The sequence below is a fragment of the Macaca fascicularis genome, chromosome 12, assembly GCF_037993035.2.
Source record: "Macaca fascicularis isolate 582-1 chromosome 12, T2T-MFA8v1.1".
Taxonomy (NCBI): domain Eukaryota; kingdom Metazoa; phylum Chordata; class Mammalia; order Primates; family Cercopithecidae; genus Macaca; species Macaca fascicularis.
Window position 1 is genome coordinate 93741261 of NC_088386.1, and position 18980 is coordinate 93760240.

At 36.1% G+C, this 18980-nt stretch overlaps 1 protein-coding gene across 3 annotated transcripts in view; it reads left to right on the top strand.

Annotated features, from left to right (window-relative positions):
* The window catches only part of PLCL1 (phospholipase C like 1 (inactive)), a 356424-nt gene extending 341485 nt beyond the window's left edge, over window positions 1–14939 (top strand). For all 3 annotated transcript variants that reach the window (XM_065525829.2, XM_065525831.2, XM_005573841.5), the window contains one exon: window positions 10321–14939. In XM_065525829.2, coding sequence (XP_065381901.1) covers window positions 10321–10503 — 183 coding nt within the window. In that variant the 3' untranslated portion in view covers window positions 10504–14939. The remainder of the gene's footprint in view (window positions 1–10320) is intronic.
* Window positions 14940–18980: the final 4041 nt, after the last annotated feature.

Sequence of the window (18980 nt, forward strand, 5' to 3'; positions counted from 1 at the left end):
AAAGGATGAGTTTGTGTCCTTTGTAGGGACATGGATGCAGCTGGAAACCATCATTCTTAGCAAACTATCACAAGAACAGAAAACCAAACACCGCATGTTCTCACTCATAGGTGGGAACTGAACAATGAGATCACTTGGACTCAGGAAGGGGAACATCACACACAGGGGCCTATCATGGGGAGGGGGGAGGGGGGAGGGATTGCATTGGGAGTTATACCTGGTGTAAATGACGAGTTGATGGGTGCAGCACAGCAACATGGCACAAGTATACATATGTAACAAACCTGCACGTTATGCACATGTACCCTACAACTTAAAGTATAATAATAATAAATTTAAAACAACAACAACAACAACAACAACAAAAGCTAGAAATCAAAATATCAGCGCAAGGATAGTATTTATGTCTGGGACATTCATGAAGTTCTATCAAGAAATTCTTTTGTAAACCAAAGAAGTCTTAAGCTAATTTTTCTTTTCTGCATTTCTAAGATCTATTTGATGACATGTGCACCATATCATGTAATGTACCTAAATTAAACAAAACACACACACACAAAAATAAACAATATAGTGATTAAGAAAAACAACTCTTGGCCTGGGAAGCCGGCATTATTAGTTATTTGCTTCACACTTGTTTCTTGTGTGAACCTGGGCAATGTTTTTTTTGTTTTTTTGTTTGTTTGTTTGTTTGTTTGTTTGTTTGTTTTAGCTTTCTTGGGTCCATATATTCACCTGTAAAGTTATAAAAGCAGTCCTTTGAATAGCTCAGAAATTTGAAATAGTTACTAAGAACTGTTATTTAACAGAACTCAACGATACTGTTACTAAAAGACACTTCATTGTTTTCCACTTTCAGTGTTTCTTTCAGTATAAATGTCAAGGAAACAAAATAAATCCTAAATAGAGAAAACATAAGGAAAAATGGAATGTGTTAGGCAATTTGGTGCTGTGCCATAAAGGCGGTAACCTTCCAGAACACTCTCCCATACCATGTATATCTGTATCTGTAAGACTGGAGGAGGATTCTTGCCTCTCCTCCAGGCAAGTATCAAAAAAATCCTTGTACTGCATTTCACTGATCATAAGATGCCAAGAAATAAATGAAGATGCCTACTCATCTTGCAAATCATAGCTCTCTTGTTACATTCTGTGGGAAGGCTTGTCTAATCTCCTAGTCCTCACAGCAATACATTCTTTTCCCTCAAGTACTTAGCATAATTTAAGGTTAGATATAATTTTATTTTTGTGGTTATTTTATATATACCTGTATCCCACACTAAACTTAGGTTCTGTAGGGGCAGGGATGATGTCTGTGCTCACTTTTGTACTCCCCAGAGTCCAGCCTGGTGATTCTCAATGAATCACCAGTACTGCCCCCTAGGGTGTGTTCTGGAAAATTGTGGAGGTGATTGGGAGGATTCTCCTGCCATTTATTGGAAACAGACAGGAATATTTGATGTCATGCTCTGGGCAGGACAGTACAACATAATGAAAAATTGCCCTGTGTCCTGCAAGATTTCCAATAATTCCTGCCTGAGTAAACCCTCTATATTAGTCCATTGTCATACTGCTATAAAGAACTACCTGAGACTGGGTAATTTATGAAGAAAAGAGGTTTTATTGACTCAGTCCTCCATGCTGCACAGGAGGCGTGCCTGGGGAGGCCTCAGTGAACTTACAGTCATGGCATAAGGCAAAGGGGAAGCAAGCACGCTTCACGTGGTGGCAGGAAAGAGCAACAGCTAAGGGGAAGTGCTACACACTTTCAAACAACCAGATCTCCTGAGAACTCACTATCACAAGAACAAGGGGGAAATCTGCCCCCATGATCCTTTCACCTCCCACCAAATCCCCTCCCGCAACACTAGGGTTTACAATTCAACATGAGATTTGGGTGGGGACACAGAACCAAACCGTATCACCCGCTAAAATGCAAATCAGAATACTTTAGTGTATGATATTAATTAATTATTATTATTTTTTACAAGAAGTTGTTTGAAGGCCAGTACTTGTGTAAAAGGTAGTTATTGAGAGGTATGTCTAAATGAAATAAAGACATTGTTTCCAAACTATTGAATAATTTACTCACCTTGGGTATTTTGTCCACTTGATCGTATAATTGCTACACAGTAATATTGGAACAAAGTGGAAAGAGAGATAATGGTTTTAACTTGACGCTTTATTTTTTATTATTGATAATCCATGGTAGGCATCCGCCTGGGTCCCACAAGGTATCAGCTGATATTATCAATCACAAGAAAAATGGCCTTTGAAGTACTTTTAAAGATTTGGTAGTTTTGCTGGGCATGGTGGCTCACGCCTGTAATCCCAGCACTTTGGGAGGACGAGGCGGGTGGATCACCTGAGGTTGGGAGTTTGAGACCAGACTGACCAATATGGAGAAACTCCTTCTCTACTAAAAGTACAAAATTAGCTGGGTGTGGTGGCCCATGCCTGTAATCCCAGCTACTCGGGAGGCTGAGGCAGGAGAATTGCTTGAACCTGGGAGGTGGAGGTTGCTGTGAGCCAAGATTGCACCACTGCACTCCAGCCTGGGCAACAACAGCAAAACTCAGTCTCAAAAAAAAAAAAAAAAAAAAAAAAAAAAACAGGTTCAGTAGTTTTGATGTGGTGTATGGACATTATTTACTTCCTCATTTATGGGATTATCAGCTTTTTCTTTCCACAGTGAAGATTTGTATTTGTCTTGGCATGTTATGCCTACCTTAATTGAGGTTGTTTCTTTCCTACTTTTATTCTATGCAAATACATCCATTCTATTGCCATTATTTGTTTTCATACTAGTGTCTATCTGTACATTTGCATTGTCATTTTTCTATAAATATGTATTTTTTGTGTGGAATGGCATCTGATCTTATTTCTCTTTCATATCTAATTGCATTCATATTAAGTAGAGGCATCTGCCTACTTCAGGTTTCTGGTGTGCCTGCCTGACCATTCACATAAGGTAATACATGTTATTTTATTTTAAATGACCATTCCCTTTTTCTCCTTTATATTATAGCTAGGGTATTATATCTACTTTATTTTAATAAGAAATAAATAGGTTATATTATCTATGAATTTAAGTTTAGGGTAATAAAGGAAACCTTACAAAATATTTGTTTCAAAGGGTTGGTTTTGATAGGTTGAGAACCACAGGCCAAAGTCTGGTATACAGTAAGTGTTTAACAAATATTTGTTTGCTGGATAAGTGAATGAAATGAAAACTAAGGTGCAAGTCCTCATTAATAGCTAAGAGAGACCACCATTGTTCCCAGAGTACAGGGAAGAGATGGGTGTATCTCAGTTCACATATACTTAGCTTTGAACAAGGTATAACAGGGGCAATAAATGGGAATTTGAAACATTAAATTTAGTACTTTTTATTTTTCCAAGATGGAGTCATGCTCTGTCACCCAGGCTGGAGTGCAGTGGCGTGATCTTGGCTCAATGCAACCTCCGCCTCCCGGGTTCAAGCAATTCTCCTGCCTCAGCCTCTTGAGTAGCTGGGATTACAGGCGCCCGCCAACACACCCAGCTAATTTTTGTACTTTTAATAGAGACGGAGTTTCACCATGTTGGCTGCGCCTGGCCCATACTTCTTTGTTAAGCTCTGGTCACCAAGTGCATCTCAATGCAGTGGGTTTTATTGAGTGATACAGATGTCTTCCTCCAGTAACAGGACCTGTTGTCAGCATTGTTGCCACTGGATTATTAATAGGTTTTTATTATATTATTATTAGTGAGTAGTGTTTAAATAATGTTGAAAGACTTCACTTATATGTAGAATTCTATATATACAAGGACATAAAAATTGTCTCCTTATATTAAAACTATTTTTAAAAACATGGCTAATACAAGGGTTTTTTGCTTAAAATGCAGTCATTACTATTTTGAAGTAACTGGAGTCCTTCATTTCTTCAACATTCAAGTTAGTTGACATTTCTTGATAAATAAAGCTATTGTAACAAAGAAAGCTTGATAAGAAAGCTATTGTAACAATGCAGGTGTTATTTGAGAAGGAAATGTGGGAAAAGAAGATCTTTCAAATTTAACTTTCAAATTTAATTTTCATTATGTTGAATTTTAACAGGGTATGATTTCAAAAATTTTTGAGCCTTTCATATGGCTTATTAAACATGTCATCTGCTACATTTAACAATTTTCTGGGGACTCTTTGGCATTAAATTATTCTTAACATTTCTTTAAAGTGTCTTCTATACTTTATAAATTATTTTTTCTTGAGAATTAGATTCTCAGGAACTAAAAAGATGTATTTATATTCGGTTTCCATAGTTTTCAGAGGTATTCAAATTAATCAGAGTTCATGACCAATCCTAAAATACATGTTTTACATAACTAATTAAAAAATGAACTTTATATACAGTTACAAAATCCAGTGTCTCAGGTGAGCATGTCCAGTGTAATTCTCTTCACGTTCCTATACAGATTATTTTTATTGCATTATATAATAAAGATTTGAAAAGCAGAGTTTCACTTGTTTTGGGTTTAGAGTTTCAGAAGAATAACAGATAAAGCTTCATTCAGCCAAGACTGTTAAAACAGAACTACTCTACGACTATCCATCCATATTTCTTGAGTATTCATGGAGTAAAAATTTAACTTTTTAAATAGCAAGTAGAAGGCAGTTGAAATATTTGGTTGCTGAGGTGTTGCAAAACAATAAATCTGAACATAGATGACTTAGTGCAGTGGACACTTCTATTTTTGTGCAAAATTAAGGTATTTTATATGCAATTTCCTAATAGCTACACCTTTGTGCCTTTTAACTCTTGTTAACATCTTGTATATATTTCCTTCACAGATAGGCTTTCATTCTAAAGAGCAAGAATTCCAGGCCATCTTTAATAACTTCACCCAGTATTCCAAACAGTGTAACATACCAAGAGTGTAACATCAAAAAAAAAAAAAAAAAAAAAAGTCTGACATGACATCAAAACATTTTTGATCTGTTGTTTTAATTTCTCAAATGGAGGACATTGTAGCAGTTGTTTTTACCTCTTCAGAGCAAAGGAGTAAACTTCTTAAATGATAGAGTCGCAAAGGATGGTTTTTGAGTTAGTAAGATGGCAGTTGTGCATAGCCCTCCACAGTATGGTCCACCAGTGTGGTCCACCAGTGGACCAAATAAAGAACTACTCATCCCACTATGATGTCCGTGACTGGTTTCTACTGCAGCACTGTCCAAGGGTGATTCCACTGTGGGTATGGATTCTCTCATGGATAAAAGAATATCAGAAAACTCAGTCTGCTGATGAGTGTGGGCTGAGAAATACCCACACGAGTTGACCTGTGGACAGAGCTGCATTTGTTTATGTGTGTAGTTTTGTATATGTGAGGGTTTTACTATTCCCAGAGTCCCAATTAGCTGCTTTAAATATTTGTGTTGTGCTCTGAAACAACCCACTCATTTCCTTTACACATGATGAGAACACTAGTTATGATGTTCTCCTGCTCTTTTGTGTACTAATATCACAAGGGACAGTGCGGTTCATGGGAAAAGTGGTTGTGAAGAAGCCAGGGATGTCTTTTGTGAATAATTCTGCCAGATTTGTAGCCAAAACCATTTTCAGTGGTGGTGGGAGGAGGACTGCATTTCTTGGTAAAAATGGAAGTCACAGAAATCCTAAACAGCTTTTGATGGATTATAAGATATATAACTAAAAGATAATTTACGTGTAGAATTCTACCCTATTTTATGGTTAGGATATAATGAGATGTGTGTGAATTGGTTTATGTTTAGTATATTAAGTGTTCAATAAATGTTAGCTGCTGTTTAGTGTTGTGACAATATTTCTTGTCAGTAGTAAATTTATTAGTGGTAATCAAAATTGTGGAGATACATCACCACAGCAGTGTATGGCAGCCCAATTTGCAATCTAAATTGCATCAGTTATTTCCTGATTTCTAGATAATGTATTTTAATTATAAGTTAATGCAGCTGGAAAGATTTAATAAGGAATGCTTAATGTTTGTTTTTTAAATATTCACTAATCATCACTCATTTTAAATTCAGAATTTCTATAATGATCTCTGTGGCTTTGCATGAGTCCATGTCACTTTCTAAATGTGTTGGACCTGCCAATGGAGCCTTACATCCAGAAGCCAAATCACTGTGGAGGCTAAATGGTGGACATTGCTCTTGGGAGTTCTGTTAGTCTTGTTGTCCCATCAGCATCAATCTACCTGAGCTGCTCTCTATTACCCTTACTTTCTTTTGAGTTAAAGCATCCTTCTCTTTTTTTTTTTCCTGAAGGATCTGCAGTACCAGAGGATACTTCAAATCCCCATGAGATTGCTAGTATAGAAATGCCGGCAGCAGCTTGACATTTTTTTTCAAGTTGAGTGTTCAGTGATCAACTCATACATTAATTCTGCATTTCATGTCATAACAACCCTAAACTTATTTTAGTATACAAGAAGTGTTTCCATTTCTATATCGCCAAAGAAAATGAATTCTCCCGGGGTTCCTCTTCTTCCCCTAAGACCTCTGTTTAGGGAGAATAAGATTAAAACACTTTCTTAAGAGTGACTTGTTAGATTATTTTTTAAATACATACTACAGACAAATACCTTTACATGGCTTGGCTGACCTGAATATCGTGGGGCGTGTCGGGGGATGGTTTGGGGATGAAACTGGATCAACCTCGGATCACCAGGCATTAGATTCTCATAAGGAACACACAACCTAGATCCCTTGCAGGTGCAGTTCACAATAGGGTTCACACTCCTATGAGAATCTGATGTCTCCGCTGATGTGACAGGAGGTGGAGCTCAGGCAGAAATGCTCACTCACCCACCGCTCACCTCCTGCTGTGCAGCCTGTTTCCTCACAGGTCACAGGGGCTGGTATCAGTCCATGCCCAGGGCTGGGGATACCTGCTGTACCTAATACATTTTGGAGGAAATGATATACAGGACAAAGATGTTTAGAGGGAGATCTGGTATAAGCTGGCTGGTTAAGAGAAGTCTGGGGGTGTTTGTGACAGAGTAGAGAGAAAGAGATTGCTAGATGATTAGGGAAAGTTGCTGCGTATAAAATGGGAAAAAAGCCAGCATGCCAAAGGAAAATGCCAGGGTGGTGGTTGTTAACAATCAAATTCGCCCTCTCTACGATTGTCACCAGAATGTGTCTTTTCTGGTTCTGGTGCCTTGATTAGGAAGATCCAAAGAAGAGATGCAGGTTGTGATTCCTTGAACCACAGAACGGAAAGATGACTGCTATTTCTCCTTCACAAAAAAAGAGAAAACAAAAGTTTATATCGGTGTTTCAGTGTACACTCTTCACAACATAGCCTTTCATGTTTGCTTCTTTCAGTAGTTAATAGTTTAACGACTTTTTTCCGCCTGTATGGGACAGCCAGTGTGTGTTGTCTCCAGGGTTCTCAGGAGATGATGTAGCTGTGTTAGTTATGCCCTGGTACAAACTGTTTTCTCCCATTGGCCATTGTTTTCTACAGAGACTGACTTCTATTTACCAGAAATGGCACAGTCTGGCATTTGGATGCCACCTCATAGAACCAATGAGACGACATTCTGGATTATTAAAATATGTTTCATGCAATGTTGTGGGAAAAGGGGATGTGAGAACTTTGTGCATTAGTAGGATAAAATGATGGTTTTGCATGTTTCACTGTTCTCTTGCAATTAGGAAAGTTGCCAGTTTTTCTACTGCTATGCTTTTAAAATGCTTGATGAAACTTTCAAAACTAAATGAAAAGGAAACACTTAAAAGTAATACTCTGAAAATGAAGGAGGATATAATCTCATTACTAATAGATTATTTTTAAAGGAATCTTTCCATTTGTAAAAATAGTAGTACATATACATTATACATATCTCTGTAAAACAGACTCCAGTAGATGCATTTTAAATATTAGTCAAATTCTTAATAAAATATAGATAGTACCAAGATACTTATTATATATAGTAGCAGATAATGTTAACCACTTTCCAAATTACCTTATAGCATTGTGACTCCTATACTTATGATCATTTAAATCATAAAGAGCCCTTCAACATATTGTCTTTAATCTTAGAACTGTGAGGAAGGCTGAAGGATATTTTCATCATTTTTGCAGAAGAGAAAATGGCCCAGATAAAAATTGGTGGAAGATGCTCTGACCCTCGTCCCTGCCAGTGTGTTCTTGCTCTGCCCTGTCTTCTGATTCCGGATGCTATCTCTAAGTTGTGTCAGGCTGTGTCACATGGGCAATACTTTTCTTTTTATCTGCATTGCTTCCATGGGTAACAATGAATAGGAGTCTTTAGGGTGCGTTGCAGAGAGTGCCTGCTTTGCTGTTAAAAGATGCCTATCAGGTAGTGGTTAAAACCACAGACCCTGGAGCCAGCTGCTGGACTTTAAGCTCCAGCTCTACCACTTAGCAACTGTGTGACTTTGGGAAGGGTGATTGTGCTCTGGGCCTCAGTTTTTTTTAATCAGTAAATTGAGAATAATGAAAGTACCTATCTCATAGGGATGTTGTAATGAATGATTGAATGCACATATATAAAGCACAAAGAGTGACCACACCGAGCAAGTGCTTCATATGTTGGTCTGTTATTATTATTGCTGAAGAGTTGCACTTTTCAAAGTGGATGTGACTTCACTTATTGTTTTTTAACTTTATGTTCTGGGATACATGTGCAGAACGTGCAGGTTTGTTGAGCAGACTCATTCATGATGTCTAACCTGTTTAAGAACAGACTTCCCAAAGTCTGCTGGTATAGTGGATGTTTTTTCTTTAGAAAATATATCTCTCACTGACAGAGTCTTTAGGCTCTAATCTCTAGTCTTTAGTCTCAGACTAGATTGTGAACATGGTGTGGGGAATAGAGCACTGATCCAGGAGGCTGAAGGCCTGAACTTTAGTCCCAGCTCTGCTATTAACCAGCTGTGACCTTGGGCCAGTCAATTAACCTTATCAGGCTCAGCTTCATTTCTCCTCATGAGAAGGCAGAACTATCCACCTCCAACTCTTCTTTCAAAATCCCATACCATAATTGATGTACTTGAGAAGAAGTCCGCTTTAACACAAACATCAGGCAAAGCCCAACTATTTAATCATCCCATATAATTAAAAGCTGCTATTAGAAGGATTTAGCTTTTGTTGTTGTTGTTGTTGTTTTTTGTTTGTTTGTTTGTTTTTGTTTTTTTACAAAGGATAGAATTGGCAGGTGCACATTTAGGTTTTGAGAAATAAAATATTCCAAGCTTTTGTAAAATACAAGTTTCTTCGTACATCCTAAGGAAAAAACATTTATCAAATTAAAAATATAGAATGGCCTTTCATAAAATAGGTGAATTATCCTTTCTCTGACCCTCTGCTTTGTAGAATAATGCTCCAGCAATCGTCATAACCCCACATCCTCCATATTGTCCTTTACTTTCAAGGTCACACTTTCAGGCACTGCCGTGAGAATGGAGAGGAGAGGGAAGAAGCTACTTCCTCCTCTGTCTATGCACCGTAGACACCTGTCCCCGCTCCCCCACACTCAGTCCTTCAGCCGTTGGGCCAGTACCAGCATATGCACTTTACCATTGTAACAATGAAGTAAAATAAGAAATAAAAATAGCAGGAAAAGAGCTCTGTTGGGCACTGATGTAAATGACAGCTAATGTGTTCCTGTAATCTTCATTTCCTTTTTGTTTTGATTAACATGTTGAGCTTCTGTAGATTCTTCTTCTCCATCTGCCAGGTGGGAACATTGTCTTCAGGATGACGGGAAAGGCAGAAGTAATGTGGGTAACTAATAATTTAACAACAGGCAGATTGCAAGGATGACCCAGTATATTAAAAACCAGCTCACCAAGCATAAGGGTATGTGACTTTACAGAAGACACTTTGCTTTGTAAGCTCTTGTACAGAGGGGGAGATTTTATTTTCACTTCTTTAAGGAAGAGCTTCTTTCCTTGTTTTCTCCCGAGACTAGGAATGCTGGATCTGGGTGGGGTAGGTATTGCAGCAGTGTGCAGAGTCTCACACCATATGGTGATGGAAGAGTTGATGTCCTCAGCACATAAAGAGGAGGGTTCCTCACAACAAGAATCTCAACAGACTGCCAGCAACCACAGCCAGTTGGTCAGGCTCAGGTTGAGGTACTTGGCTTAACAAGCAAAGTCACTTAATAATGTTAGAAAAGAACCTTGGGTTAAACCCTGGAAAAGTGAGCTTGTAGGTCTGGGTCTGTTTCCTTATTCAGCAATGGGCAGTAAGGACACAGAGTGATGTCACTCAGCACATTCCTGGCCCATAACTGTCTTCTTTCATGCCTATTTTTTTCTGTTTGTAGGGCCAAGGAGATCTGTTGAAGAATGCCAAGAATGAAGCTTTAGAAAACATGAAGCAGATCCAGCTGGCATGCTTGTCCTGTGGACTGAGTAAAGCCCCCAGCAGCAGTGCTGAGGCCAAGAGCAAGCGAAGCCTGGAAGCCATAGAGGAGAAGGAAAGCAGTGAGGAGAATGGGAAGCTGTGACTGGGCATTATTGACACGTTCACCCATCTTATCAAGGACTCTGGTTTCTCATTCTTGTTTTCTTTCTTTAAATGTTTTAGAAGTTCACAAAATCATGCCCTCTATGGGGTATTGCATATAGATATTTTCACAATGTCAGTAGTTTAGTGTAGTTAATTTATCTAAATTAAAGCCTTTAGTATCAGTATTTTAAATTCTGAGACAAGTGTCAACACCCCTGTGTGGATGCCTGTGGAAGAGGGTGTGTGTGTGTGTGTGTGTGTGTGTGTGGGTGTGTGTGGCAGAGAGAGAGAGAGAGAGAGAGAGAGAAATTCTGTTACAATGTATTCCGTGTTGCATTATTCATTTAGTGAGTTATTCCTTGATCATTTTGGGACAATTGTGTTCATCTGAAATTCTGAAGAGCACTTACTGTAACCTGTCGCTGTGTTTAATTTTACTTCTCTGCCTTTGATATTTAATTTAGTGATCATAGCATAGTTTATTATTGAAGGAAGCCAAATTTATCAAAGCATAGATGTTTTGGTAGATTAAATATAGATTAGAAAAATTCCTAAGAATCAGAGTAGAAATAAAAGTGAATGAAAGATTAAACAGATGATCAGAATTTCTAGAAAGATTAGCAAAGTCATTTCTTCAGTTAAAAAACTTTAAAAAATATTTATTAAATAAAATCAAATTTTAGGAAGTTTTCTGTAGTCATTTACTAAGCATATTATTTCACTAGAAAAGCTGATCATAGGTGAATTTATACCTACCTGTGTGGTACTCTGAAACACACTGAAAGCTCTGTTGCAATTAGGATTTTGATGTGACAATAATATTGTTGTATAATTTTAAGATTTGTAGGAAGGTCTCATTCTTCCAAACTGAGAGTCTAGCACTCATTTTCTGTAACAGATATGGCAGCTTAGAGGTCTTGGCTTTATTTGTTTGTAATTTAGGGTACTAAATTTAAATTTAAAGATATTGTTCAAAGAATATCATGTCATCACATTGAGCTGATATAAATTCTGTGGGTCAGATAATATCTTTGTGATAATTGAAGAACTAACCATTTACCAAACATCTATGATATAACCCTAACACACGCAGAAAAGCATATGTGCAAAAAGAAATGACAAATTAGGGTACATTTATAATTGCATCTAGATAATTTTTACCCTAATGTCTTCATAAAGTACTTGAGTGTAATGTTTGTTACCTCCAACAGAACTAGATGTTCTATGGTTATGAAAGAATATATTTATTTAAAACATTGCTTTTATTTTGAAAAGCTTCTTAATTAATTTGATTAACAAATATGCTAATTTGGGGAAACCTAGAGAAGATAATTGTTGAAATTTTGCAAATATAAACATCTCCTATAGCTTCTGTGTTATTTCTGACTTCTTAACACTATTACGTTCATGTTGCACATTACTGAAAGAGTAAAGATATGATAAAAACACTTATTGTTTTCTTTTATTGCAAATTGAAAAAGCAAAGCTAATGAAAATGAGTTACTACATCAAAAATATCTTAAAGAGTTTACTATTTCCATGGACCAGATATGATGAAATTATTCCCTGGGTTTAAAACTGGGCACTCGAGGAGGAGGTACCTGAAGTCATTTGAAGGCAAGTTTCCAATGATACTACAATGACCTGAAAAATTTCTTTACCCTCTATTATATTTAACTTGCTGGTGGGAGGAATAGTGGAATGCAGTTGTTAAACCCTTTGCGGTGAAAAAGAGGTTCTAAAGACAGAAACAAAACCCACCTCACATCAGCTGATTGGTTGATTTTACTAGTGTACCTCTTCATCTACTTGAATTCCATTTGGTAAATCCATGTCTTTACTGGATATACGGTTAGGCGGGAAGAGAAGATAAAGGATGGCAAATGCTCAAACAATATTTATACATTTATTTACTCCAGAGTCAAATCCAATCCTTGGAAGTAGCTTCCCTAGTTTATTTTATTTGTCCTAGAGCTCTACTCACACTTAGGACCTACCCAACACTTCTCGAAAACATAACATGGATTCTGCCTCATCTGATGCTACTGCTGGCAGTGGGTCGTCAGCCATACTCTGCTTCATTCCACTGGGTGTCCTTGCTAGATGAGGAGTGAGATGTGGAGCAAGGAGGAGCTTTGGATTCTGGGAGTGGAGCAGTGGCAAGGGAAAAGTCTAGCCTCCTGTGATGTTGCTGTCTCCAGATAGAATAGCAAAAACAAACAATGTTTTTGTGTGTGTATTATGCCTCCATGACATTGTTACATTCTATGAGGAGCATCTGCCTCCTTTCTAGACTTGAACTGTGGTAGAAAAAGCCCCCTTCTCTCTTCTATCTACTTAGATTTGCCGATGCTAGGAACGTAGTGTTTTAGATATTAATTCTATTTTTATTTATTCATATTTACATCACCAATGGGATCTGAGGTGGTGATGATAGGTATTATCACTGGCATTTTACAGGTGAGAAAGCCCAAGGCCATTGAGGTATAAATGGAATAACTGATTTTGAACTCGGGTCTGTCTGATTTCATGTGCAAGATTATATACTTAGTGATTTTGATTTTAAATTTATTCTCAACATTTTAAACCAGACTATTAACTCTTACCTTTATAACTACAGATACAAAGAGCTGTATCATTTATTTTCTGAATATAAAATATCAATGGTCAATATAAAAATACAAAAATAGAGAACTATATACAACAGAAAAGCAAAATTACCCACTATTAACATTTTGATTTATATCCGTTTAGACACTGTTTAGAGTTTATACATACATGTAAATATGCTTTTATTTTAACAAAATTGAGATATTATATAAACTGTTTGTAGCAGGGTGTTTAAAATTTTAACAATATGTTATGGATATCTTTCTATGTCAATAAATGTGTATTTACATTAGAGTTCCAAGCCTTTGAACTGAATCTAGTCCAAAAACGATGTGTTTTATTTGGTCATTGAACATTTTAAAAAAATGTTTAAGCAACAGACAGCTTTTGAAATTCAGAAAATGTTACGTACAGTTCAATGTCCTGCGTGTTTTAAAATACTGGATAATCTAACAACAGAGGACACCTCCCACTCCCCACCTCAAAACCACCACACATATACTTTCTTGCTTGGCATCAATTAATTGAAACTGCCCTCTCCAAAAGGGGCATATGCTGTCCAGTTTTCTAGAGAGTCTTTTCATTCATTTATGTTACATCTGGACCCTGTGGACATGATAGGTGGTGAAACTTGATGAAAATTATCATTTATTGAGAGGCAAAATGAGAGAATTGCTTGAGGCCAGGAATTGAGACTAGCCTGGGAAACAAAGTAAGACTTTGTCTTTAAAAAAATTAAAAAAAATTTAATGATCATTTATAATAATTACATAGTATCTTATTATATGGCTTACCAGAATATATTTAACCAATCTCCTATTGTTAGACTTTACTCACCTAATATCTTGTTATATAAACATTCCAGTAATAAAATCAATTTTTGCAAAGTTGTTCAACTTTTTCTTTGGGATACATTTCTAAAAGTGGAATTCTTGGGTCAAAGGATACAGAGATTTTTTGTTTTGTTTTGTTTTTTGTTTTTAGGGATTTTGAGATACATTGCCAAATAGTCTCTGGAAAACTTGTTCAATTTAAAACCCCACCAGGAGTTTATGAGGGTGCTCAAATCTTTGCTAATGATAAATTTAATTTTTCTTATTTTCGTCTTTGCCAATCTTCTAAGTTACAAAAATCTTATTTCTCTTTATCTTTAATCTAGAATGAGATTGGATGCATATTAATATGTTCATTGACTCTAAATAATCTCATTAAAAGTAAAAACTTTCATACTCCAAAGGATACTACCAAGAAAGTGAAAATAGAAACCACAGAACAGGTATGCAGGTCATATATCTGATAGAGACTGGCGTCCAAAATTTATAAAGAACTATTACTTATTAAAAAGAAAACCAAATTTTTAAAAACTGGACAAAGGATTGGAATAGACTTTTTTCCAAGAAGATATGCAAACAGGAAATAAGCACATAGAAACATGCTAAAGATCATTAACAACTAAGATCGCATAAATCATAGCCACAATTAGATATTACTTCACACCAAATAGGTTGGCTATAATAAGAAAAAGACAGATAATAACAAGTGTTAGCAAGGATGTGGAGAAATTGGAACCATCCTACCCTGCTGGTGGAAATGTCAAATAGTCCAGCTGCTTTGGAAAATAGCTTGGCACTTCCTCAAAAGGTTAAAAAAACACGGAGTTACCATATGACCCAGAAATTCTACTGTTAGATTTCTACCCAAGAGAAATGAAAATATATGTGCACACAAAAGCTTGTACACAAATGTTCATGGCAGCATTATTTATAATAGTCAAAAGTAGAAACAATCCAAATGTCTATCAACTGATGAAAGGATAAACAAAAATTACATATTCATACATTGGATTACTCAACAATAAAAAGAAATGAAGTACTGATACATGCTACAAGAGTATACCTTGAAAACATTATGCTAAGTGAAGGAAATCAGGCACAAAGGCCACATATTATACAGTTCCATTTTTATAAAATATCCAGAATAGGCAAATCAATAGAGATAGAAAGTAGACTAATGATTGCCAGTGGCTGTGGAGGTCTGGGAGTGACTGCTAATGGGTATGAGTTTTCTTATTGGTGTGATGAAAATGTTCTGGAATTAGAAATAATGGTGATGTTTGTTTACATAATTTGTGAATGTACTAAAAGCTATTTAATTGTATATTTTAAAGAGTGAATTTTATGGTATGTAAATTATCTCAGTAAAAGGGTTATAAAAGGAGAAATAAAAAGAGAATTTAAACAATGAACAGGGTATCAGAGAATAGTGAAATAGCTTCAAGAATCTAATATATATGAAACTGGAGAGAAGAGCAGGAAAGAAGAAAATTTGAAGAAATAATGGCTAAAAAAATTCTCTTTTGTAATGAAAACTATAACCCCAAGATCCAAGAATCTCAAAAATTTCAAGGACAAGAAACATGAGAAAAACAAGTTAGTCTGTTTTGTGCTGCTGTAATAGAATGTCACAGATTGTGTAATTTACAAAGAAAATAAGTTTATTTGGTTTACAGTTCTGGAGGCTGAGAAGTCCAAGAGCATGGCTTTGGCATCTGCTGAGTGTAATTCCATGCCAGAAGGGGAAAAGGTGGAAGGTCAAGAGAGCCCATATGAAGGAGGTTTTGCTATTATAACAAAGTCACCTCCTCTACAACTACCCCACTCCAATGATAACACCCTTCATGAGGGTGGAGCCCTCATGACCCAATTACCCCTTATTTGGCCCCACTTCCCAATGCTCTGGCATTGGGAATCCAATTAAGTTTCCAACACATGAGTTTTGGTGACACCTTCAAACTATTGCAACAACCAAGGCATATCATAGCCAAATAGTTCAAAAGTAGTGACAATGAGATAATCGTAAAAGCAGTCAGTAAAAAAAGACATGCACAGAGAAAATAAGAAAGATAGCATATGTCTTATTGTTACCATGCAAATGAGATGCCAGTGGAGTAACTTCTTTAAAGTATTGAAAATGAAGCAAAAACTGTAATCCTAGAATTCTATACCCAGTAAAAATGAATTCTAGAATTCTATACCTATTCAAAAATGAAGGTTATACAAAAAAATTTTCAAAAGTTGAATTCATCACCAATAGACTTACATTATAAGAAATGTTAAAGGAAATCCTTCAGGCTGAAGGAAAATGATTCCAGGTCAAAATATGGATGTACAAAAACAGATGAAGAGAGAGAGAGCTAGAAATAGTAACTGCAGGGATAAATATGGCTGGCCCTTTGTATCTAGGGGTTGTGCATCTGTGGATTGAACCAATAATGGATTAAAAATACTTTAAAAAATCGATAAAAATAACAACACAAAATTAAATACAAATAAAAATACAGTATAATTATTTACATAGCATTTACATTTAATTGGGTATTATAAGTAGTCTAGGGATAATTTAAGGTATACAGGAAGACATATAAAGGTTATATGCAAACACTATGTTATTTTATGAAAGAGACTTGAACATCTAAGGATTTTGGTATTTGCAAGGGGTAAATGGGGCATTTGCAAGCGGTGAATGAGGAGGCCTGGAACCAATCTTCTGCTGATATTGAGGTACAACTGTAAAAGGTGTACTACTTAAATCTCTTATTGTATTGTAACTTGTATAAGTAATGAAATTAAAAGGCAGAAATTGTCAGACTGAATAAAATGAAAAGGCCAAATAATATGCCGCTTACAAGAAATGCAATTCAAATATAAGGACACAATTAGTTTAAAGGACAAGAATCGGAAAAGATACACTATGACAACACAAGTCAAAAGAAAGCTGCTGTGGATATATTAATATCAGATGTAGCGGATTTCAGAGCAATGAATATTGCCAGGGATAAAGAAAGGTATTACATAATAATTAAGGCATCAATTAATCAAGAAGATGTAATAATCCGAAGCATTTATGCAACTAATATCAGAGCTTCAAAATACATGAAGCAAAAACCAGTGGAATTGATAGGAGAAACACACAATTACACAATTATAGTCAGAATTTTCAATATCTTTCTCAATAGAGAGAACAACTAGACAGGAAATCATTAAGGATATAGATGATTTAAATTATATGATCAACTACCTCGACATAATTGACATTTATGGAACACTCCACCACCAACAGCAGAGTACATATTATTTTCAAGTACACAGAAAGCAGTTACCAATATAGACCATATTCTGGATCATAAAACACATCGCAATAAATTTAAAAGAATTAATGTTATATAAAGTATGTGCTCTGACCACAAAGGAATTAGAGATCAATAAAAGAAATATTTTTGAAAAATCTCAACATATTTGAAAACTAAATAACTCATTTCTAAATAACTCCTGTGTCAAAGAAGAAATTAAAAAGGAAATCAGAAAGTACTTTGAATTTAAGTGTCAAACATCAAAATTCATGGGATAACACTAACACTATACTTAGGAAATTTAGAGCAATTAACACCTGTATTAGAAAAAAAGAAATTTCCCAAACCAAAGACTTCCATTTTCATCTTAAGAAACTAGAAAAAAGAGAGAAAATTAAGTTCAAAATAGAAACAAGAATAAAGATTAGAGTAGAAATAAGACAGAAAACAAACAATAGAGAAAATCAATAAAACAAAAAGGTTGAATTTTTGGGAGGATCAATAAAATTAGTAAACCTCTAATTAAACAAAGAAGAAAAGGAACACTCAAATTACAAACATCAAGAGTAAGATCAGACATCATTTCAATATTGAATCAAAAAAAGGAGTGAGAATATAACACTCCAAATTTTAAGGATATTAAAAGGATAGTAGACAAACATTATGAAGACTTTCTGCCTATAAATTCTACAACTTCATGAAATGGGCAAATTGCTTAAAAGACACAAATTGCCAAATCTGAAAATGGTGAGTTAAATAACTCAGACAAAAAGTACATGCTGTATGTCCAGTAATATACATTTCTAGAAACGCAAACTGATGAATAGTAACAAAAAGTAGATAAGTGGTTACCTGGGGTCAGTGTGGAATGGGGAGGGTGAGATTACAAAGTGGATAAGGACATATTTGGGAATAATATATATGATTATTATTGTGGTGGTGTTTTCACATGTTAGACATATGTCAAAATTTAAATTGTATACTTTGAATATGTGCAGTTTGTTTTATGGAATTATATCTCAATAAAGCTCTTAGAAATACATAGGAGCACCTCTAAGTTAATAATTTTAAGGCAGCTTTTAAAAAATATAATAATTGGCCAGGCACGGTGGCTCACGCTTGTAATCCCAGCACTCTGGGAGGCCGAGGCAGGTGGATCACAAGGTCAGGAGATCGAGACCATCCTGGCTAACACGTGAAACCCTGTCTCTTCTAAAAATACAAAAAATTAACTGGTCATGGTGGCAGGCACCTGTAGTCCCAGCTACTTGGGAGGCTGAGGCAGGAGAATGGCGTGAACCTGGGAGCAGAGCTTGCAGTGAGCTGAGATCGTGCCACTGCACTCCAGCCTGGGCGACAGAGCAAGACTCCATCTCAAAAAAAAAATAAAATAAAATAAAATAAAAATAAATAAAAAAGTTGAATTTGGCCGGGTGCAGTGGCTCACGCCTGTAACCCCAGCACTTTGGGAGGCTGAGACAGGCGGATTGCCCGAGCTCGGGAGTTCGAAGCCAGCCTAAGCAACATGGCAAAACCCCGTCTCTACTAAAAATACAAAATAAACGAATAAATAAGTTGAGCATGGTGCAGCCACCTGTAATGCCAGCTACTCAGGAGGCTGAGGCAGGAGAATCACTTGAACTGGGAGGCGGAGGTTGCAGTGAGCCAAGATTGCACCACTGCACTCCAGCCTGGGTGACAGAGCGATGATGTCTCAAAAAAAAAAAAAAAAAAAA